The 25,080-nt window shown below is 41.2% G+C and overlaps 1 protein-coding gene across 7 annotated transcripts in view; it reads right to left on the bottom strand.

Annotated features, from left to right (window-relative positions):
- The window catches only part of ITPR1 (inositol 1,4,5-trisphosphate receptor type 1), a 352,733-nt gene that overhangs the window by 208,021 nt on the left and 119,632 nt on the right, over window positions 1-25,080 (bottom strand). For all 7 annotated transcript variants that reach the window (XM_027522186.1, XM_027522187.1, XM_027522189.1 and 4 more), the window contains exons 5-8: window positions 13,848-13,963; window positions 4,288-4,374; window positions 2,106-2,264; window positions 12-110 (exon numbers count right to left, since the gene is read on the bottom strand). In XM_027522186.1, the coding sequence (XP_027377987.1) occupies window positions 12-110; window positions 2,106-2,264; window positions 4,288-4,374; window positions 13,848-13,963 (461 nt within the window). The remainder of the gene's footprint in view (window positions 1-11; window positions 111-2,105; window positions 2,265-4,287; window positions 4,375-13,847; window positions 13,964-25,080) is intronic.

Here is a 25,080-nt window from a genome sequence, read left to right as displayed (position 1 = left end):
CTTTCTCTTACCTCGTTGCAGCCTGGGTTATCCACCAGCTGATGGCTGCTGGCATGTAAGGGCTGGCCGGCATTCACGGGGTTCAAAACAACCTTGTCACCTATGACCACCTGAAAAGGAAAGAACCCACAGAGCGTTTCACAAAAAAAATGTCAGGACTGCAGAATGAACAGTGGCTAGTTTGGGGAGAAGCCTTAAGAGTCTACCTAGAAGAAGGCCCAGTTTCCAGCAGGTAGAATGATACGGCACAAAAGCACAGTTTTAAAAGCCTGACCCTGATCAGGAGGGGGTGTTATTTACAAGACTAAAGGTAAATTTTTGCCCACAAGTGTCACTGATTACCTAAAGATGCTTTCAAAGTTAGTCTAAGCAGGAAGAAAAAAGCCCTCCCTCTGTTAGATTCAGTTAAGGCACTTGATACATAAGTTTTAGGAGTAGAAGCAGAATATTATCTGAAGTAAGTCTTTACCTTTGAGAGAATAAAGCTATACATTTATAAAGCAATGACTTTTATACTTTTTTGAAAAGTCATATTAAGAAATATGTTTTCTATTATGACCTGGTCATACATACTTATGTAGATATATGTGTATATGTATGTGTGTATACACACATATATGCATGTATGCACAGATATACATGTCTCTTTATCTAAGACAAAAGTTACCCACGCCAATCTTATCCCCATTATGTTCAACACAGCTTGATACGATCTATTCTATTCCACTTTCTAAAATAATAGTCACAAATTACTAAATTGATCTCTTAGCCTATGCGTAGATAGATACCCTGTCCTTTGAAAAACACTATTCTACAAGTATTCAAAAAAACACTACTCTACAAGGCTAAGAATTCAAAACCATCTAATTTTCTCAACCAAGGCACAGATAAAAAGATAACCTTAAAGGACAGGAAAGCAAAGGACATGCTAGAAATGAAGTTCAGAACAAAGCACCCTTTCTTGTCTATTATTATGGACGCAGAGGAAAAAGAATGGAAAGGATGGTTTCCTAAGATGTAAAACCCATCTCTTCTCAGTTTGATACATTTGGGGAAGACATACTATCAAATTTTCTCTAACTCCAAATGAATATAATTATGTTCAGTACATTAAAAAAAAACCCAAACCTTTGGCTGAAATGTAAGCTTTTCTGGACTAGTTCTTTTATATCAGTTGATGATCACTGCTGTATACCAGCTGCCCAGGGTGGGGCGGGGGGTGTGTCCTGGCACTAGAGGCTTCAGGTATACTGTATATACTTTAATACACACACATATAAACTAAAACATTTTGAAACTACCCGGAGTTTGTATACTTAAATATTAAAAAATGGCAAAATCCAGTTTCAGGTGGAGGCTAGCTGAGCATTTTGGTAAGAATTTCACACTGTTTAAACCCATATTTCTTTTGGTAGAAACAACTATTTCAGAATCTTAACAAGGTTAGAAATACTGCTGTTAGCATTCATACATAGTGGTAGGTAAGTATACGACCACAGAAGCACACAGTAAGGTAGATAGTAAGTATCAGGATGGTTCTACGTGGCCTTGGAAAGGATGACTTATAACTTTCTGGGGCTTTATAACTTAATGACCTCCCCTACCCAGAAGAGCACAGCTCACAGCCAACCACAGGCGCTGAAATGGAATGAAGAACCCGCAGAGTTACTGACAAAGAACAACTGAGGCTAATCCTAAAATCCACTCTCCTTCTCTGCTCAATCTACTTCTTTTCCATCCTCTGTTCTAACTTTACTTCCCAAATAGCAAAGCATTTCTACTCTACCACTGATACAGAAGGAGGGGCATAGTCCCCAGGACAGTAATACACGACAGCGGCTTTCGTGGTAAAGTTACCGAGGTAATGGGCTGCTCGTATGAATTTTTTCAGAAGCCCAGTAGGAAAAATAGAGCTACTGTATGTAGGTCACACTTCACTCCAAATTTCTCTGTTTCCCAAACACTGGTTTCCATAGTGAGTCCCTTCTCCTCCTACAGGATAAGCCTCTGGCTCCAGCTTTAAATTTCTCCTAGTTGACTCAAGCATGCAGTTATGGTTGGAGGCCTGGCATGGAGCACTCCCGGGGCTGGGAATGTGCACTTACACTGTCTCCGATGGATCGCAGCTTGTAGAATGGCTGAATGTAAAACCAGGACCCTTCGTTTCCGGCCTCATCCAATGTCACTCTCATGGCATTCTTCTCCAGCAGAGCCGGAAGCCTCTTATTCACAGTTAGGTATTTATTACTTTTCAGATGCAGTAGCTGAAAACCACCAAGAGAATAAGGTGCCTGTCAGCATGTCTCTGAATCTTTACCATTTCTCTTTCAGCCATATAAAATATGTATCAAACACTCCTCCCACCACTGAGCTGCCTGTGAAGTTAGAGAACCACAGAAGTGCCTGGGGCAAGGGGATGATTAGAAAAGGAGAAAGAGCAAAGGGAGCAGAAGTAGAAGGAAAAGGAGAAGAAAATTACTTCCCCCCCCCCAAACAGCCTTGGACGAGATGGATGTCACTCAGGTAAAGGGCGCTGTCCGATAGAATAGCACTCTTGACACTGGTTACCAGGAAGGGGTCTAATCCCAAGAAAAGGGTCTAAAGAACTGCAGTCTGAATATGCCCTGACACAAAGGTGGAGCTAAGGAAGGGCACTTCTGAACAACAGACACAGTTCCATTTAACAGAGGACCCCATTAGGGGGATTGTCAATTCATTTGAAAAAACATGACTGCTATGGATTTCCACCTTGAATTTCTAAGCACTCTATTCTCAATACTTGGCAAGTGGGTACATGAAAGGGATGGAAAGACTGAAGTCTAGATGGGAAACGTCCCATAGTAAGTCTAGACCAGGAAGAGTTGACCAAAGCTTCCCAACTTAACAGGCTGTAAGAGAAGATAGAAGGGAATATGAAAGCTTGTCCAATCTCTGGAGACACGATAAGACTAGGAGACACCACTGCCAACTGCCAATATCCCCCTTTCCAGGTTCACAGATAGTTTCTAGAACACTCTCAGGAGGTTTACAAACTGCCAGGGTTACTAGAAGTAGAGAAGTAACTTGTCTGATCCATGAGCCTCTGACATCCCCTAGCCATGATACACAAGGGAAAGTTAATGTGTTCCCAAGCCTTTGTTCTTATTCTGATGAGTAGCCCTGATCCTCCACGCACCTGTTGAGGTATTGGATTTGGGTGGTGTGTAACCTGATATTACCTATTGGTGGATGTCAAGATCTAGGGGAAATAAATATTAGGTAATATGTGTTCAGAGGATACTCTGACAGGTCCCTGTCAATCATCATAGGCAGCAGACACCATTATTATTACCATTTTGTTAGTGAGACAGCTGAGGCATGGCAAGAATTCTTGCCCTAAATCTCAGAGGAGAAAAATTGGGAAGGAACTCCTCTGTCAGTTGTAAATTTAATATTAGCATTAGTAAAGAGAGACAAAGTAGGAGTTTGGGATTAACACAGACACACTACAATGTATAAAACAGATAAACAACAAAGACCTACTGGACAGTACAAGAGCCTGTATTCAATATCTTGTAATTACCTTTAATGGGAAAGCGTCTGAAAAAGAATGAACGTATATACACATGTATGTGTATACCTGAACCACTTTGCTATACACCTGAAACTTACGCAACGTCGTAAACTAACTACACTTCAATTTTTTTTAATGGTTTTTTAAAAGCCATATTTGGCACTGGACTTCTCACAGACTGTTTTCTGCAAGGACAGACCCAGGTGGACTTTTTCTTTCCAGCAAAAGAAAGAAATTTTCTGCGGTAGCTATTTCTTAAATTGTGTTTAATCCTTTCAAATGTAAAGGTACCAGAGATAAACAAGTAAACCTCATGACCCTCATGATTAGGTAAGACCTGAGACTCATCATCCAATATTCTACCTGAAGATACAGAATTGCTCTCATTACTTCTGGTGACCAGCCCTTGAATCAGTTTTTACCAAATATGAGGAACTTTCAGGGAATGTAAGTTAGGCAAGACCACAACAGTCAGGCTTCTCTTTAGTTAGGCGCTTCCCATCTGAAAAATGTGGACAGACTAAATTAACAGCTTCCAAGGACAGAAGTGGACTCTCACATTGAAAATGAACCAACTGAAAACCCAGCCTAATCAGAAGAAATGCCAGACCTTTTCCAATAAACTGGCTGTCTCCATGGAGTTTTATGTGTCCAAATAGGGTTTACTGTGCTTGCTTTTCATTTCACTCTTTGTAATGTTTCAGCTCCGTGACAGAAGTGTGGTTTTGACCTACCTGGATCACGTTGCCATACTGGATCACGGTACCCAGCAACTTCCTGTTTTCAGTCTCATTCTGCTTCTTTTCCAAGTCTGCAGCATGCTGTTTATGGAGGAGGAAGACTGGTCACAAAGAGGCAACAATGCGTTTCATTTCTCTGCTGTGATGCAGAACCAACATAGCCAGTTCATACAGGAACCACAGAAGTAAGTCAATATTATTACCTAAGTACACCCAGAGGCTAAGTGCAATGAGCAAGGGGTTTAACAATCCAACTTGCTACGCCTTTGCTTGTTGGCCTTTTTGACTTTTCAAAAATGTGTTCTTTCTTTTAAGGACTTCACAGATATCTGCTTAGGGTAAGACTAAGTCAAAAGCTTATATAGTTTTAAAGAAAACAGGGTAAGGTTGGAAGGGAAATTCCATAGCCCTTTTATGATTTGCAAAGGTTGTCTTTATAGCTCTGGAGTAAAATAAAACAGGATTTCAATACTGGTTTTGTGACCTGGATGTGTTATTTAACATCTGTGAGCCTCAGTTTGTGTAAAATGAAAATAAAAACAGTACTCTCACCTCATAGGAATCACTTAGCATGGTATCTCATCACAGAAGGATTCATGGAGTGTTAATTTTTATTGTTATATACCAATTATAATTTATGTAATTTTCATGGCAGTTCCCTGAGGAGAAGATGATTATTCTAATTTAATAAAGAAGAAACAGACACGGAGAGATGAAAAAGTTTGGTTGAAAATGCATAGTTGAATGATGGCTACAAAAGGAGTTTATATTGTTTTCTCTACTACTATGTATATTTGAAATTTTGCTTAATACTGTCACTTAAAAAAAATTACACAGCTACTAAGTAAGTAAGAGACAATCTCACACCCACGTTTGGGTAAACTCCAGATTGATACCACTAGCCCAACTCTGGCAGCCTAGGGAACATGATACTGCTGAATAGAGGGTTTCCAAAACAGTCGGCCAAGGCCACCAGCCCACACAGTCCTTTTTCTTCATTTCCCTGTAGAACTCAGTAAGGACTGTTAACATATGATAACCATGCTCAAGAGGAACTAGCTTCATCCTAGGCAATTAAACTGCTGTTCTAACCCCTGACTCCCAAACTCAGACTAAGTAAAACCAAAGTAAAATAACAGGGATTTCTTCTAATCTGATGGGTGACAAATGCCTGATGATGACCAGTAGTATCCTTCACAACCGTTTCCAACGTTCTCCGCCTTGAGTCTCCCCTGGCCTTGAGACAAGATGCTAGCAGATGCCACGGGGTAACAGGCTTCCTTCCCAGGTCCCTGTTTCCACAGGACCCTTCAGACCTGATCCTGGTTCCACCACAAACCAACTTTACCATCTTGGCCAAGTTATTTAATCTCACTGAGCCTCACTAAGCATTCTCATCCACAAAACGAGGACAAAAACAGGCCTTCCCCCCCCGCCCCCTTCTCTCATCATGAAGATTAGAGAAAATGCATACTAGACACCAAACAGGCATTCAACACATTTTAACTGTGATTGTTATGCATAAGTCTCTGTAACTAAGAAATGTCCTAATGATGAGAATTTCAAAAAGTTGACTAAGCTGGCTGGATGAAGAATCTTCCCATTTCCATTAAGCTCAGCATCCACTCTGCCTCTACTGGAAAGATAGGTATTTTTAGGAAGGCATATCTTTTGAGAAAAATAAGCTGCAGGCAGCAATCCTAAACTGGAAACAAACCACATGAAAGGAAGGTAAGGGTCTGCCTATGTTCATACAGATGACTGCAAGTTTACCCTATGTATCTCAACCCTTTAAAACAATGGTCTATTCAGAGGCTTCCCTCTTGCTCTTCTGGAATTAGTTACCAGTCTGCTGTTCTCAGGTACAAAAATATAATGGTTTCAAGACACATCCAGAAACAATAGCAGTGCAGACACCATAGCCATCCTTGGCATGCAACTGCCCTGGGCACGGTTCTTCCCCACTCTCTCTTCCTCTTCACAAACACCTTCCCTTCACTTCCTCCCACCTCCCTTCTCCCTGTTTTCATGCCCAAGCTGTACCCTCTCCAGAGAGCTCTCCAGTAACCACAGGTACTTTCCAAAGAAAAAAAAACACCATTGGACTGAATCTACTTAGAAGGCAGGTTTATACTTTGGAGAAAGCCATTTATTCTTTCTGCCAAGCAGTTCTCAGCTAATAAGGACAGGAAATTGGAGAACGAAAAAAAAAAAAAATACCAAAGGGTGGAAAAATCAATGAATTAAGGAAAATAAAACAACATTTTCCCAACAAAAATGCTTTTTTTTTTTTTTCCTTTCTCCTTCCTTTTTCCTCACACTGAAAGGATTCACCTTTAGAGAATCTTGAAGTAGTGTTTCTTGGACTAAATAATATAAGGGCTCCTGGTTAAGAGGGAAAATTCTCATGGATATTCCTCTCTCAAGGATTTCCAGTGGCTTCAATCTAAGAAATATTAATCTAAAATATTAAGTTCCTGCCTATGCTCAGATTAAGGATAAAAGTGGTCATCCAATGGTCACCAGCATATCTAAAAGAAAATGTCAGATTAGTCACCAAGAAGGCCCGGATTTCATATTTAAGACTAATTTAACACCAGTAGCTCTAAAGATTAAATAGTAATCTTTAAATTAAATCTTAAATTTAATCTTAAATGGCAAAAGGTAAAATCATAAGTGAAAATATACAACTGGAAAATAAATATCTAAGAATATCAAATATCATATCCAAAACTCCATTAAAAGATTTAATGATGACCAAGCCCACACATAACTACTAAGTAAACATTTCATGAATTAAGTTTATGAACCATTCTAAGAATTCAGTTTTGCTATAAGGGCTCTTTAAGAAGAAAACTCTCCCATTCATGTCATCTTTTACTAAGTGCATAAATACTGTATATGTGTTGCGTTCACAAGTCAGTCTTTAGGTAACTCCCTTCACGAAATAAATTAGTTCCCTTCCCTCGGTTTTATGGATATAACTGACATATAATTTGGCTTTCAGGAAAAAAAAAATCCATCATGATTTTTAGTTCAACAGGTAAAGCAAAAGGTTGATAAAAAGGAAGTAAGGTACAACCTATACCCAGGCCCACTGATCAAGGTTGCTTTAACCTTGGAAAAAACATATTAAATCTCTCAAGTGTATTCTAAAGATGAGTCCACACTTGGACAGTGGATTTGTATTACCCCTTCTGAAGGATAATCTGGCAATATCCACCAAAAAGTTGGTCAACGGGCATACCTTTGACTTAGCCATCCTTTTTCCAGGAATTTCTTCTAAGAAGTCAACAGGCATGCACATGAGGCCATAACCACTGCCTGCCCCCCGCCTCCCGCCCCAGAATGGAAAAAAACTGTCAGGATCCTAAGTATTTCTGCACTCCATAGGGATTGCCTATCTAAAATTACAGTACTGCTATACCATGGGGTTATCAAGTAGCCATGAAAAATACAGAACTACTTGTTTATTCATGACATAGTAAGTGGGGAAATAAGCAGGTAAAGAAAGACAAGTGAGACGGCATGCCCCTATTAATACTTTAACATACAGAGATACAGGAATAATAGGGGGTTGGAAACTGGGACACACACCAAATATAAAACCAAGATTATCTTTGAGGTAATTTAGATTTAGAGAGCATACCATTTTTTTTCCCTTTTCTTACTCATGTGTTTTTGAAATTCACTTCTTACAATACTCACATGTCATTTTTTCAGAAGCATCTTCATCCTATCTCCATGGCAAGAAGCCTGGGTTTTTAAAAAGCTTTATGAGCAAAACAGAAATAGAGACACAGACGTAGAGAACAAACATATGGATGCTAAGGGTGGGGAGGCAGAGTGGGATGAATTGGGAGAGTGGGCCTGACATATATAGACTACTGAGTATAAAATAGATAACTAATGAGGACCTGCTGTACAGCACGGGGATCTCTACTCAGTGCTCTGTGGTGACCTAAATGGGAAGGAAATCCAAAAAAGAGGGGATATATGAAAACCTATAGCTGCTTCACCTTGCTGTACAGTAGCAACTATCACAACATCGTAAAGCAACTACACTCCAGTAAAAATTAATTTAACAATAAAAGTAAACAAACAGCCACCTTAAATGTGCTACCTTTTCAATATTTAAGAATCCCAATAAATCAAGTACCTGTTGCTCTTTTCCTTGCACAATGACTTGAGGACAGTTCCGAATTTCTAAAGAAGAAATGGCACTCCATGCTATGCTCTCTACCACCACTGTCACCATGGGCATTACTGTGTTTCCCTAAGCAACATCAAGGCCAATCCCATCACAGTCACCTGCTATTTTATTTCAGAAATAGAGAAACCATTATTACATTACCACAGAGAGGTCACTGGAGCAGTGGGGAAAAGTTATTTAAGGTCAAAAAACTCTGAATTACATAACATGATATTGAATTAAGGCCTCTGAAAATAAGCAACGCAGGACCCAGGCTTCAGAAGACAATAAAGACTCATCACTCCTCTGGTTCTTCCCAGCTTAAAGTAACAGATCATTTCTCAGAACCAAAACAATGTAGGTGCTATTTCAAGGTAACAGACAGAAACGCTGTCAGGAAATGCAGTCAATGCCCGAAGAACAAATTACATGATTGGCTAAGGGTAGGGGAACCTCATTCTGCCAACATCTTGGGAAATTATGACCAGCGGGGTTAGCATCCAGTTCTCTCTGAAAGAACAGACACGTACAGCGACCAGCCACTAGATGTCACTGTCCTTCAGAGAGCTGGCGGCATGTTGCACAGCCTAGGCAAAAGGAAGTCAAAGTGGTCTAGACAACTAATTCCTTAAATGGCATTAATTTAAAATAATCTGACCTTTGATTGGGGTGCTCCACAGTAGTTGACAAAAATAAAAATGAAAACCCCCTGGAGACCAGTCATCCACCCCCAAAGGCAAGCGGCTTCCCAAAATACAGCATTTTAATGACGACACTAGAGCATGTGAATGACTTTCAGACACGAGGGGGAAAAAAGATGTCCAACTAAGCAAGGAAAGTAGGAACTGCACAGAGTAACTAAGACCCAAAAGTCATGTCAGTAATCCTAAATCAGGGGACAGCGCTGGTTTCCTTTTAAAATCTATTTAAAGCAAGAACAGCATGAAAGACAACATTTGTTGTTTGTTTTAGTAAGGAGTTCAAAGTTCTCGGTCACCTTTAGGATTGCAGTTTTCAACTGTGTGGCTTTTTTCAGCGTTCATTTGTGGGAAGGAGCATGAAAAGGAACTGCTGATGAAATGACATGTGTATCACAGGCTGCGAATGGGTGACCAAGAACCTTACCCTGCCTGAGCCATTCTGGTGTTGGTGTTGAGTGTGTGTTTTAAACTTTAATGGCGTTAGCTGCCAATAGTTTTAAAAAATTGAAAGATAACACAGCAAAGCATGGGTCCTTAGTTTCTCTTGATATGTGATGGCAGCTCTAGGCCCACCCTCCCATGCAGCAGCAGCTGGAAGGTGGAGGTGTCCCCAGACCTGCACACAGGCATGAGCCACTGAGCAAGCTGGCCCACCAAGACCCCTTTGTTCCAACTGGTTTCCTGCTTGGCCACGAGGAACCTCAATTTACAACCCTTGCTGTAAATAGTGTAGGAGAAGAAACAGTTTGAGATGTACTAAGAAGATCTCAGGCTTCCCTGATGGCTCAGTGGTAAAGACTCTGCCTGCCAACGAAGGAGACGCAGGTTCTATCCCTGGGTTGGGAAGATACCCTGGAGAAGGAAATGGGTATCCAATTCCATGGAGAGAGGAGCCTGGCATGCTACAGTCCATGGGGTCACAAAGAGTCGGATGCAACTTAGCAACTAAACAACAGCAAGAACTCACTGAACATAATCATTATTATTAGAGAAAAGGGGAGCCAGGACCGTTAAACACATGCATTGCCTCCACCACGATAAACCCACAGGCGTGCGTGCTAAATAGCTCTCCTGAGAGATGTACAGAATTGAGCAACCCTTTCTACCCATTCAACACGATTCCCAGGCTTCCAGCACAGACTACGGGGGCACCCTTGATCATCACAAAGATGAGAGGAGGAGGGGATTGCTACTGGTACTCTGGACAAGAGCCAGGGATGCTGGGTGCCAGAAATGCATAGCACAGTCCTGTTCAAGGAAGAAGCATCATTCCTCCCACATAATTTGGTATTCCAGTGGATAGTCACAGGGGTTAAAAAGCTGTTTTTTTGCAATGTCTTTTTATTTATTTACTTATTTTTTTAAGTTTTTGGCTGCCCAATATGGCATGTGTGGGTCTTAGTTCCCTGACCAGGGATCAAACGTGCACCTCACCCCCCGACCCCGCCATTGGAAGGCAGATCTTAACCACTGGGCAACCAGGTAAGTCCTGGCTCTTGCCATTTCTGAGCCAAGTCCCTAACACTCCACTTTACACAGTCACACAAAGCACGGTTTTGCATGGTTTAATGTTATTATTAACAATTTTCCAAAAATGGGAGTGTTCTTTAATAAAGAGAAGAGTGTGCTATGCATTCTTCATAACATTATGAAGACATGCTAACCATTTTGAAAAGTCACCTTATCAAAAAGTCACCTTTTTGAGCCACTGGAAGTAGAGACCCACATCAGCCACAGTCTTTGGCTGCCTTATTCACCGGGTTTATACAAATAGGTACAAGCATTTATTTTCTTATGTCTTCTAGAATGATGGTGCCTGAGCAGTAACTTAATAAAATACCTTTCCTTTTATTTTACCTTTACAATTCATTTTCAAACTTTGGTATATTGGGAGGTTATATTATTTATAAATTTTATTTCCTGTTCATGCTGCTGCTGCTAAGTCGCTCAGTCGTGTCTGACTCTGTGCGACCCCATAGATGGCAGCCCTCCAGGCTCCCCTGTCCCTGGGACTCTCCAGGCAAGAACACTGGAGTAGGTTGCCATTTCCTTCTCCAATGCATGAAAGTGAAAAGTGAAAGTGAAGTCTCTCAGTCGTGTCCGACTTGTCGCGACCCCATGGACTGCAGCCTACCAGGCTCCTCCGCCCATGGGATTTTCATACAGTTACATATTAATAATATTTGCTATTCAGAGAAAGAAATGGGTCTGCTGAGGCTGAGAATATCTGCCCTAAAACTGTTAAAATAATGATGCAGTCCTGGAAGCCTCCAAAGTGATCTCTTTCTTTCTGCTTTTTTTCTTCTCCTACCCTCTCACTGCCAAAGATGCCTCATTGTGAGGCTTACTTTTCACCTCCTCTTCCTCCAGGAAGTCCTTCCTGACTACCATATCACTCACCCTTATTCATATGAGAGGATTTGGGAGCTCCATCCGTGTGCTCAATCGCTTCAGTCATTTCTGACTCTTTGCAACCCTATGGACTATGGAGCCTCAAGACTCCTCTGTCTCCAGGCAAGAATACTGGAGTGGGTTGCCATGCCCTCCTCCAGGGGATCTTCCCAAACCAGGGATCGAACCTACATCTCCTGCATTGCAGATGGATTCTTTGCCACTGAGCCACCAGTGAAGCTCTTTCTAGGTGCTCACAAAGCTTTGGTGGTTTGTCCTATAATAGTATTTGCCACAGCTGTGTCACTACCTCTATTTCTTAGTCAGCTATTAAGCTCCCAGAGGGTAAGACACTGCCAGAGCTTCACTACCGTCACTGAGCACACTGTTTTATTTTCATCCGTTCATGAAATATTTCTTGAGCACTTACTATGTGCCAAATGCTATTACAAGGCACTGGGCATACAGTGGTAAACCAGACAGACATTGCTCCTCATCTTGTGGGGTTGTCATTCTACTGAGTGACAGATGATAATTAAGGGGACTATTTAATATAATTGCAGACTGTGGCCAGTGCTGAGAAAGATATAAACAGGGTGCATGATGCAGGGAAGCAAGACAAGGGTTAGATAAGGAGCTGGGGAGAGACTTTGCTGAGATAACTTGCACTGAGAGACAAAGGAGGCAGAGATCTTAACTGAGGCAAAGTCAGGAGAAGGATGTTCTCAGTAGAATAAGCTGTAAGTGCCAATGTCTTGAGACTGTTAAGAGTCTGTGGTGCTCCAAAACAAATGAAATGAAAGGAAATACAGTGAGTCTGGCCAGAGCATAGTGAGGACAGTTAGACACCTCAGAGGGTGCAGCAGGCACAAGGTCTGCATTTCAGAGGAATGGTATGGAGAGGGAGGTGGGAGGGGGGTTCAGGATTGGGAACACGTGTACACCCATGGCGGATTCATGTTGATGTATGGCAAAACCAATACAATATTGTAAAGTAATTAGCCTCCAATTAAAATAAATAAATTTAAATTTTAAAAAATAAATAAATAAAGGCAATGTGTGTGCATGCGTCCTCACACTAGAGGCTCAGCTGAGGGAGATCAGGGACCTGGTCTTCTCATCATGCCCGGAGCTCTCAGCCCCATTTAACACAGCATGTGCTGAGTAAAGGAGTCCCTTCCGTGGGTCCCACCTTACCCAGTGCAGCTGGCTGTGACTTCGCCACTTACTGGTCGCAAACCAGGTAGGCATGAGCCCCACGTGCTCACAGATACTGTATGTCCTTGATGATCATCGCCCGAGAAAGATTTTTAAAAATCCAGTTAGTAAATATTTGAGTGCCCCACGTGTTGTAGGCAAGAGGGAGAGGGATACAGACACAAATCTCTGTCCTTGTGTAGTTTACATTCTAATCAGTGTAGACAGCTAATAAATAAATTGGAAAGATGATGGGAAGTGACAAGCAGAAAAATAAAGCAGAATAGGAGGGTGTGGAATGGACTGAAATTCCAATAATACCACATTGGATATATGTCATATCTTTCTTCTTCACATTGCAAAGAAGTTCCACACAGATAAGCCTCACAGAAGAATTAGGTCATCTAGACACTAGAAGAATTATGTCATCATTTGACAGATGGAGAAACAGGCTCAGAGAGGCTCAAAAATTTGCTTATGGTCACACAGCACAGTGGCTGTGGAATGAGTATCTCTTTGATATGCCAACCAACAGACAAGATAAATACAATGATAGCAGCTAAAATCTACTGAGCACTTCTCATATGGCAGGCACTATTGACATTAACCTTTCATGGTTCATTTCATGTAATCCTCACAACAAACTCTTGATGTGGATATTATTATCATTCCCATTTTACACATGAGGTAACAGAGGCACAAAACAGCCAAGTAACTCAGTCACGATGACCAGTAGGTGAGAGGTGGAGCGAGCATTCAAATCTAGGCAGTTTGCTTGCTGAGCCTGTGCTCATAACCAGTATTCTACTCAAAGCCATTCTGAAAAGGAAATGGCTAAGAAAAAAGAAACGAAATGATCGAGAGAAGTAACTCTCAAGACATCTCAGGATGACCAAGCCCCACCTTTCCTTAGGATCACAGAGGATCTCTTATATCCCTTTATTAAAGAACATATGAAAGTCAGTATCCAGAGCTGAAGGGCTGCAAAACTCATCTTCTCAACCCATTCCACCCAGACAGAACCATATGGTGGCTCATGAGACCTCGCCACGGAGTCCCACCCCAGTACATACGTGCAATTTGTTGAGCAGCACTGCGTCTGTCGTGCTGTTGGCTCCTGGCTTAGCAGCTTTCCAGAACTGCTTCTGGGCAGAGTAGCGATTCATGGGACATAGTTTAAAGAGGCAATCTAGAAGTGAAACAAATAAGCAAAAAATTGTCACTGAGGATGTATGTATATACACTCAACCCATGGAAAAAACTTTATCCTTCTATTGCATTAAAGCATTATCAATTACATGTAAATATAAATGACAAGTTACAAAGCCCTTTTACAAACCTCTCCTTTGATGGTTAATTCTCATCACCATCATGTGAGAATAGAGATGAGGAAAATGAAACTTTTAGAAAGTCAACTGTTTGTTGTCACAAAGCCAATTAGTAGCATAGCTGGGACTCAGAGTCCAAATCCAGAAGTCTTGATGCTGCCCTCGAGTTAGCTCGTTTCCCTTATCATGAACAAATTTAAGGGCAATATTTTCACTATATGCAACAACAGCTGTTGTTGTTCAGTCACTAAGTCGTGTCCGACTCTTTGCGACCCCATAAACTGCAGCATGCCAGGCTTCCCTGTCCTTCACTCTCTCCCAGAGTTGCTCAAACTCATGTCCATTGAGTTGGTGGTGCCATCCAACCATCTCATCCTCTGTCACCCCCTTCTTCTCATGCCCTCAATCTTTCCCAGCATCAGGGTCTTTCCCAATAAGTCAGCTCTTTGCATCATATGCAATAACAGTATATACAAGCATTTCTGGATATAAATCCAACTCTCCTCAATTCAACAAAATTTTTTAGAAAAACAGAAGTTTATTAGGAAGCACTTCCCTGGGCGATGGTTTCTTGAGTGTTGTTTTAATTCTCTGGGGAGTAGGAAGAAAATAGACGAATTTGCCCTCAGACATTCTGTACCTTGTCCCTCTCTCTCAGTGCACGGTGATATGCTTCTGTTTAGGGTTGCCTGGGCTTGTGACTTTTTACGCTGTTTTATGTAGAAGATGGAGCTAGTGGTGAGGAACCCAACTGCCAATGCAGGAGATATGAGAGTTGCGGGTTCAATTCCTGGGTCAGGAAGATCCCCTGGAGAAGGAAATGGCAACCCATTCCATTGTCCATTTTGCCTGGACAATCCTATGGACAGAGGAGCCTGGTAGGGTACAGTCCATGGGGTCGCAAAGAGTCAGACACAACTGAAGCAACTTAGCACATACAGTAGAACTAACTCACAAAATGGACTAGTGGCTTCAAAAGATGCCTGCAGTGAAATAAAAACATCAAAGACAGGAGTAATGCAAAACCCACAAACCAGAAAAAGGAAAAAAAAATGATGATCTAAGAAGGCCTGAAAAAAGACACCCAGATATTAAAAATTGTTTTAAAATACTTAACATGTACTAACGCATATATATGGAATTTAGAAAGATGGTAACAATAACCCTGTATACGAGACAGCAAAAGAGACACGATGTATAGAACAGTCTTTTGGACTCTGTGGGAGAGGGAGAGGGTGGGATGATTTCGGAGAATGGCATTGAAACATGTATAATATCATATATGAAATGAGTCGCCAGTCCAGGTTCGATGCACGATACTGGATGCTTGGGGCTGGTGCACTGGGACGACCCAGAGGGATGGTATGGGGAGGGAGGAGGGAGGAGGGTTCAGGATGGGGAACACGTGTATACCTGTGGCAGATTCATGTTGATATATGGCAAAACCAATACAATATTGTAAAGTTAAAAATAAAATAAAATACATTAAATAAATAAATAAGAAACTCTAAAAAATAAATAAATAAATAAAATACTTAACATGTTGCCTCTAATGATAAACTTTACTCAAAGCAATCAAATGCCTTAAGCATTCATATACCTGATAGTGTGCTAATCATGGTTAAGAGGACACTGCATTATTTTGTTTAATCATAATCTTTTTCGTTGTCTGTTTTCCTGCTTGTTTTTATAAAGTATACATTATTACAGTAACACATGTATATAACTTTTAAACACACATACATACACAAAGTTTAGGGATATTTTCATATAACATTTTTCACTGCGATACACTGTCAAAAACGTTTAGAAATAACTTCTAAAAAACTAATCTTAAAATTTATACTCACTCTCTAAAAATTCTACCATTTTATATAAAGGATTTTCAAATGGTATTTATAGAGTAAATTAATAATAAATTTGGAATTAACACCCAGATCTGGAAAAACTGTACTCAGAAAGTAGATCAGACCAAGCCTTTAAAGAAATTCAGTCTCCTAATGGTAGACTTATTCTTATCTGTCCACAGAAACATTTTCTGACAGGACAAGTAAATACCTAGTTACTGTCTTAGCCAAACAATGATCTCAAAGCGAGAAATACTCATTTGCTCTCAAGTACATAGACACTAAGTGTCTCTGCTCAGTCGTGTCCAACTCTTTGTGACCCCATGGACTGGAGCCCACCAGCCTCCTCTGTTCATGTGGAATTTCCCAGACAAGAACACTGGAGTGGGTTCCTTTTCCAGGGGATCTTCCAGGACTGAGGAGTGAACCCATGTCTCTTGTGTCTCCTTCATTGGCAAGTGGACTCTTTACCACTGCGCCACCTGGGAAGCCCGTAGACACTAAGACTTTCTTCTAATTCAGACCACCTTTCTTCTAGTTGGAATCAATGAACTCTTACTAAGTCCAGTACAAATACTTGACATCATTCAGAAAAAAACTGAAATCACATAACTGTAGAAATAGAAGGTACTTTCCTATTTCTACAAATCTCCTTCTTCATTACGCAGTCACAAGCAGTTATAAGGTAAATATAAAAGCCATCTTTATCAAGAATACAATTCATCTATTGAAAGTAATTGTTAGTGAACATGAAAGACGCTATCCAGGTCTTTACAGAACAAAGGGCAGGGGAGGAAACTGGTTTAAAAGATAGGACTGCTCTCTCCATCCCAATGAAAGTCACAGGTCATTGTTATGTACTCCATCAGTGGCAACTTCACAACATCACTGAAAGACAGTTTTTCTACCAGTTTGAACCATGTGAACTCTCCATTCGCCCTGAGAACAATCACATACAACCATGAGACCACTGGCCAGCGTTAAACGTCTTATCTCTGACACAGGATAGAGGGCGGCATATGTACTGGGCCACAGTGACTTCCTTGATAAGCGTATGACATCACACAAAAAAATTCGTAACATTTCAGTCACCAGTATTCATATTTGATATATGATTTACTTTATGGGTCAATTGAGGTTAACAATTTCAATTTTCATCAGTAAGAAGATACTGAGAAAATTGTTTTTTTCCTCTAAAACAATTCATATGATGATAGCTAAAGTATATGCATTACCACCCCCTCAATAATTTGGCTTAAGTTGGTTTGAGGATCAACCGGATCTATAATATCAAAGGATTAACATGCATTGGATAGAATCCTTTTACAACTGTTCATAGTACAGCCAAGTCAAGCACCCCACTTAACAAACCAATGGACTACCAATAGGCTCAAAATTTCAGATAATTTCCATTACCTAAGATGACAGTGTGAACTGAAGCACTGTCAATCCAATTAAAGTCTTGCTGTAACTTCCACAGCAACTATTTTTCTTGGATAAAACAGCACTGTACTGGGTTAAGCATTTTTACAACTAACCATCTATGTAAATATAAGCAACGCTCACACACTAGTAACAGAACCAAATTAGCCTTGCTGATTTTGTCCTGCCTTCCCAGTTGCTTAGCAACTGATTCGAAGTGAAAATTAAATTAAGCAATTCAAATGGGATGTTAAAGTAACCTTCTGAAATTCTGTGCTTCGGCGGCTCTGTATTGCCCTTTGCTATTTGGACGGCACAACAGGACAAAATTAAAGTTCTGCTGGATCTTAATACTGTGCTAAGTATAGAAATGCACAAATATAGGAAATCCAGTGCAAAAATTTTACCTGTTTGGGGGAAGCAAGTATGCATGTGTGTCTATATATGTGCATATACACACACATGCCCACCCTGCGCTTTGATTTCGCCCCAAAGAAATGTCACAAAGATCTTTTATGTGACAAGTGTTTTTTTCAGGTCTTTGAAGAATAAACTAAACTCAGCTTTCAAAAAAATTACTTTGGAATATTCCTAAGCTTTAGCAGATGCCACACTGGGCCGGCAAAGGAGAAGTTAGCTGAATGGAGGGACTGGGGTAAGTGTTAAAGGGCGCGTGGCCTGAAAGGGGGCCAGAGATGGTCCTCCATGGTTTAGACAGCATTCTAGAACTCAGCTGGAGGGAGAACACTCAACTGCTTCGCAGATGTGTTAACCGTGGCCTAAGGACTGTGGTGCTCGGCTGCGGAAGACAGGAGCAACAGGAGTCACATGTGTGCTTGGAGCCCACCTTAATGTAAGGGGTCCTGGGGTGGGGTGAGAAGGCAAAGCAGCCAACCTCGGAGGGAACACACATCAGAGACTTAGTGAGAAAATAAAGTCTGCCGGAAGAATACTTGAAAGCCAGTTCCTCGCTGTCCTCCACAACCTTGAACTCTAGAATGGAAGGTCCCTGATGGCAGACACGTGTATCTGTTCTGTAGGTGGGCCGCAGGGAGGCAATGCCTGTCCTACAAAAGCAGTGGGAAAGTAGCAAAGGACTTTAAGCAAAGAGGAACCTGGCTGATGTTTCTATGGGAGCTTTCTTCTTGATCATGGTGCCTACTAAGAAAGGGAAGGCTGGGATGGGGTGGATTTAGAGGAGAACAGAAGTCAAGAATCTTCTTTTGGCTATGGTTGGTTTGAGACGCGTATGAGACAACCAAGCTGAAATGTTCAGAGGGCTGTCTGTCAACTGAAAATACAGGACAGCCAGTAATTTAAGGGGGTGGGGGCAGAAGAGAAGGAAGGATGGGGTGCCAGAGAGAAAAGAGGAGAATCAAGGAAATCAGTACAACAAATACGATGCAGTGACCCACCCTGGCTCGGGAGATGTAACTAAACCTAGAGAATATGTTAACTGAGGCTTACAAAGGCTTGAACTTGATTCAAAACTAGTTTTCAGAGGACAGAATAAAGACTTTCCCTCTCCTTTTCCCCTTCCCCCAACAAAACCCCAATACAGTGAAAATTAAAAACAAAAAAATGCAAGTTCATCTCCTAAGAATCTTAGGTACATCTTCCCAAGTTGGAATAAATGAACATGGAAAGAATATGGATGGGTGGAACTGATCGATGGAGGGATCCTCTTTCCATCTTCGTTTATATATTCAATACCTTTTAATAACCTATAATGGAGAAGAATCTAAAAAAGAATGTGTGTGTATCTCTGAATCACTTTGTCATACACTTGAAACTAACAAAACATTGTATATCAATCATACTTCAATATTTTTTTAAAAAATCTAGTATGTCTTTAGCTCAACAGTGAACAACACTTACAGTCATAAGAAGCTAACACTAGATATAAATTTAGCCAAAAGATGTGATATAACCTTACCTAGAGGATGGAGGGTGCACAGGGAGGTGTCAGAAGCCACCCTCATCTATAATAACAGGGTGTGAACAGGTGATATTTAAAAGAGATTAATCTACAGGCATTAAGAGACACATATCATCCAGAAATACAGTGGTAAATACCAAAAGAAAATGTCAACATGTTTTAAGTTGTTGCCTCTACAAAGTGGGAAGGCGTGAGGTGCCAGACATAGGAGTGTTATTTTTATTCTGCACTTTATCAATATTTGACTTTTTTGGTTCAATTCACATAAAATTAACTGGCTTCAAGTGAACAATTTTGCGGCATTCCATGCATTCCCAATGTTGTACAATCGCCACTTCTAAGTTTTGAGACATTTTAATCACTCCCAAGAGGAAAACCTGTATCTATGAAGCAATTCCTCCTCCAACCCATGCACCCATGAAAGTCTTTAACTTTTATAAATGACCTTTTAATACTAAAGCACTGTTCAATATCATACTGAGATATCATTTTACACTACAGGGTGACAAAAAGCAATATATAATCTAATATATAATCCAGCAACTCTCTGCCAGACAAAACATTTCTGAGAAATCTCTCCTAGGCCACCAGATCTCGCACTTCAGTATGTGGAAGGATTCTCTAGGAAAAAGAGCCATGAGAAGTCACATCTTCTCTTGAGCTCACTGGCCTGAAAGAAATATTAAACTCGTGCTCACAGGTCATCAGTGATAACCAATGACACAGCCCTTCCACCCTGCCGTGACGTCAGGAACTAAGAAATGCACTTTAGTTGAATGCTCAGGAAGAAGAAATGAGTTTGCTAAAGACCGAACCAACCCCTGCTGCAATCTGTCCTCCAGTTTGCCAAGCATCCATTTCACTATCTCTTACCCTACCTCCTGGCTGATGTGGTGGCAGTTAACTAGGCAAACAGGCCCTTATTGCAAAGAATCTGAGCTCTTGTAACCCACCTCACTGATCAAAGAGACAAATAGTCAACAAGTTATTTTTTTAAAAAAACTCTTCATTCAGCCAGCATACATAAATATAATTTTATATAGGGAGAAATCAAGGGTAAATTTACATGAATTCAAGAAAATTTTTAAGTGTTGATCATACGTATCTTCTTTTGAAAAAGGTTAAGAGGCAACAAAATAAACATTTCAGAAGGCACCGACAATGTGATCAACAAAGAGAAAGTGGAATGTTAATTTCCCACCAAGGGAGTTAAGAGTCCAAAGAAGCAATGAAAGGGGAAAACAAAAATCACTGGGTGTTAAGGATTTTCCCAACTCGACTTATGAGACCAGCAGTTTCACGACAGTAGACCTTGTCTGACTTCTGTATCATCCTGTCTCAAGTGTACTCAGTAAATTCAGGATCAATGAATGAATGACTGGACACTCAAGGTGGAAGAACAGTCTTCAGTGGCAGTTCACAAAAGGAAAACCCCTTACTTCCAACAAAAGCCTTCCACAAACAAGTAATTAAGTCCACTTCACTTAAAGAGGAAAGCAGCACAGCACGCTGCTGTGTCTGTTGCATGCGAACCACATTTCCCAAGCCGGGACAGAAGAAGCTCTTTGAAGTCTGGTGACATTTTCCAAATGGAACTGCCAAATCAACCTTCCATTACTTGTCTGCAGAAAACAGACACTGTTCCTGAGGGACAAAGGGCAGCAAGGTAATTTTTTCCCACGTAAGTGACCAGATGCTTTTTTAGACTGAGGACACCCACGGTTGCTATCCTGTAAACTTTATCATCTTTCCTGGTTGCAGAACCATCATCCATAAACACATTAAAAAAACCAGAAATGTAGGGAGACACTTCCCTTTTTTGACCTCTTTGGCTTGGCCAATTTAATTTGCTTTTTATTGGAGTATAACTGCTTTACAATGTTGTGTTACTTTCTGCTGAACAACAGAGTGAATCAGTCATATGTATATATATATCACCTCCCTACCATACCACCCATCTAGGTCATCATTGAACTTGGCCAATTCAATTTTGACTCACCTTTTTGCAAGGATTATTGAATATAGATCAACTTTAACCCAGAGAAGAAAAGTAAAAAATTAATGGGGAAGGCAAGGCCGCTTCCCATTGTGGCTGACAGAAGGGGCCAGCGATCCCTTCCAGGAAACACAGAAAGCTGCCTTCACTTAGACAGCTATGGCCTCTGTCCTGGCCTCTGCACCTGGACAGACGGATACGAAGTCCCACTGCAAGTTAAAGACTGCTTGTGGGAGCAGGGCCAGATGTCTGGGGAAGTGTCAAGAGCCTGCTTCTCTTAGCACCTCAGTCTGGTTCTCTGTTGCCCTATTTACTCTGCGAGTGATCAATATTCTCCCAATAACTTCCTCTGTGGCTTAGGTTAGTCAGTTTCTGTTGTTTGCAAGTAAAAGTGTGAGCTGACCCATTGAGTAATGAAACATATTGCACTCTGCTGGTGATAGAAATAAACAAATGCCAACAAAAATAAGAGACAAGGAATCTGGGAAGCAGGATTCCAGCCCTGGCTCCACCACTCACTAGCTAAGCAGCCATGGCCAGGTTACTTAAGCTCTCTGTGTCCATAGGTCTTCCTCTAGAAAACAGATCATCTCCAAGGACCACAGAGCTCGAAGACCTGCTCTAGTCTCTGGAAGCTTACAGATCACGTCAGACAAGTCAAAGAAAGCCCAATATGGAAGCACTGAGCTGTGCATTGGTCTGGAAACTGGAAGACTCGGTTTAAACAGCTCTATTATATGTTAGTTGTATGACCCTGGGGGAAATTAGCTCATCTCTTGCCTATAAAAGGGCAATAATCACAATGGGTAACACAAACTAACCTAAAAGATTAACTATTTCACTTAAAGCACTTAGTACAGATTATGGCACAGAGTAAACAAATATTAGCTGCTAAGACAGAATGGATAAACACATGACATCTTCACACAAAACTGCAATGCTGGATGGTTATGCTGCAGTAGAAACAAGCTACTGTTACACGGAACAACATGGATGTACTTTACAAACTTTATTTGAAGTGAAAAAAACCAAGGCAAAAAGAATCCATTTATACTGAATGAATCCACTCACATGACGTTCAACAAGAGGCAAAATTTACCAAGAGCTAGACAGAATAGCAGTCACATTTTGAGGGGGGTATTTCTGGGGTGCCCTTTGGAGAAGGGGCACTTTCTGGGGTGCTGGAGATGTTCTACCTCAATGTGGATGAGGGTCATGGGGATTCAGTTGGATTTAAAAATTGAGCAGCGCTGAGATTTAAGATTTGTGCATCTCTGTGCGTGTGTAGCGTGTGTGTGTGTGTGTAATACCTTAAGGGGAAAAAAAATGAAGTAGTAGCTGTTCTCACAATAAGGAGGATGGTCTTGCTGATAATAGAAAACCAAACTTTTCCTTCATGTAAAAGGTTAACAATAGTGTCTGACTTCCGTGGCTGCGAAAACATGCTTTGTTTTGCCAGGGTTGGGGCTGGGTATTTGCTGGTACATAATGGAGAGGAGGAAGGGCGGAAGGGAGATGACATCACTGGTTCCCCAAAGGGCCTCCGTTATTTGTTCACTGCAGGACACTCTGGGCACGGAGGGCAGTGAGCATTCCCTGGCCCCAAGCCTGATGACCAGGGGGACTCGGACTGAGGAGGGTTTTTCCCCACTGATGCCCTTCTCTATTCATATGGTTTTAAACCATTAATAGGAAGCAGTTGAAAAATGCAATCTGTAATGAAGGGCCATGATGACACTTGCTTCAAAATAATTGGGGAAAGGGAGCTGGGAGGAGAGAGATGACATGAGATGAACCATGAATTGTTAACAGTAAAGGTGTGTAGAGGGTACATGGTGGTTCATCATATTATTATTCTCTCAATTTGTATATGTACTTTACAATTTTTATAATAAAAGACCTTTTTGTATATTCAAAATCATCTATGAAATTTATTTTCAAGTGTGAACCTTCTACAAAAATCCATCAAATATTCACCAAGTTCAAAACAAGGCTACTTTTAAGGAGAGAGAAGAAACAAAGGGAAAAAAGAAGGGAAAGAGGGAGGGACAGAGAAAGAGAGGAGAAAAAAAAAAGGAAGGAAGGGGGAAGGAGAAAAGCCTGTTATACATGGAATCTGGTGTAATTTGTAAATCTATCTGAAAACCAGTATATTTTGGAAATGAGTAAACAGCTGGATGGACTTGTCAAAAAGTTAAGAAATGCACAAACAGAGAGGACGCCCAGCTCTATGTTAGATATATGAATAAACAAAATTGGGGACTTTGGGTTAAAAACCTTGCTGTGTAGAACTCTACATGCTCAGTCTCTCTCAAGGAAAACGCAATCTCACAGCGCACAGCCCTGGCTATTTCAAAAATTATAGCACATGTGAACCTCTGAGGATATGTCACATCTACAAAGCGCATTCAGAAGGTCTTAGACATCTAGCCTGAAAGATTTACAGAAGCTATTGGGTTGGTCATTCCAAGAGCCTCCTGGAAAAATACGTTTGCTATCAGAAATTCCCATAACACGAAGACAGTGTACACTGTTTCTCCTAAGTCTGATTTCTACTTCACTCAACAAACATTTCTTAAGCCTCTGTGTACTGGAAAACCTGGTCCCCGAGGGTCCTCAGGAAGACAGAAGAGCCAGCAGGTAACTGCAGGGTGTCTGAAGCATCTACTGCTCGGGCCAGTGGGCAAGACAGGAAGAGGGATGGATGATGTAGGAAGAGTGAGAAGGTGGAGAAATCTGTAATGTATAATCACATCACCCCCAGAATTATCCTGCTTTTCCACGAAGTGGGTCAGACTTCCTGATCAGGACCATCGGCTAGAAGAGAAAGGCTAATACCGCCAGCCTGCCGGCCCTCCTCCTGCCCCTACTCGGGGAAGAAGGCCATCACCCTTTGACCTCACGTGCGCCCTTCCCTCCCCTGCGCCCTTCCCTCCCATGCTCTCCATGTGGTGTTCAAGGCACCCTTAGCCGATTGAGCAAAGCTGTCACTGCTGGCTTGCATTCATTTCTCCACAGAGAGGCAAGAAGGCAAGTGGACACCAACAACCAACGGAAGACACAGCCCCATTCGCTTACTCTGTTCCTTTACTGTCCTGGTCTCCACTGCAGACCTAGTGACCCCACTCTGGGTCCCTCTGTGCTTCCAACCCAGGGTTCCCCAACCAGCCCCTTCCCTGCAACAGATGGACCACTCCCTACATACATATATTAAAAAAAAATTTTTTTTTTACGTACTAAAGCATACCCACAGTGAAGAGACTGCTTCCAAAGGGACCCTTTCACTCACCCTTATTCAGTGAAAAGGAACTACATAAACAAATCAAGAGCCATTCAAAGATGTCATATATTTAACCTAGATACAGAAAAAAAAAAAAAAAAAAAACCTACTGTCTTCATTTATATCATGACTTATGTTTTCTTTATTTATATTTTTAATCCTAGCAAACACAGCCTACCATCAAACAGCCTTTTAAGTCAAAATATCTCAAAAAAAAAAAATGACTGTTGAGCTTTTTCTCTCCTCCAGAACACCTGCCTGAAAGACACAACACATTTCCATGCAAAATAGTGACTTATTAGAGCAGCAATTCTCCAGGGAGTCACCTCAAAAATGACACCTCCCTTCAAAATGATCACACCAGGGTTTCTGAGCGCCAGTCCTGACACTCTGGGAATCATCTCTAATTCTCTGTGGGGAGAACCCTGGCAGCAGCCAGGGTCTCTATATTCCAGGTATCATAGCACACCATCTTCCAGGTCTTACAGTCAAGA

This window comes from Bos indicus x Bos taurus, chromosome 22 (genome assembly GCF_003369695.1).
Source record: "Bos indicus x Bos taurus breed Angus x Brahman F1 hybrid chromosome 22, Bos_hybrid_MaternalHap_v2.0, whole genome shotgun sequence".
Lineage (NCBI taxonomy): Eukaryota > Metazoa > Chordata > Mammalia > Artiodactyla > Bovidae > Bos > Bos indicus x Bos taurus.
The sequence above is the reverse complement of the archived record's forward strand: the minus strand, read 5'-3'. Positions and strand labels throughout refer to the sequence as shown.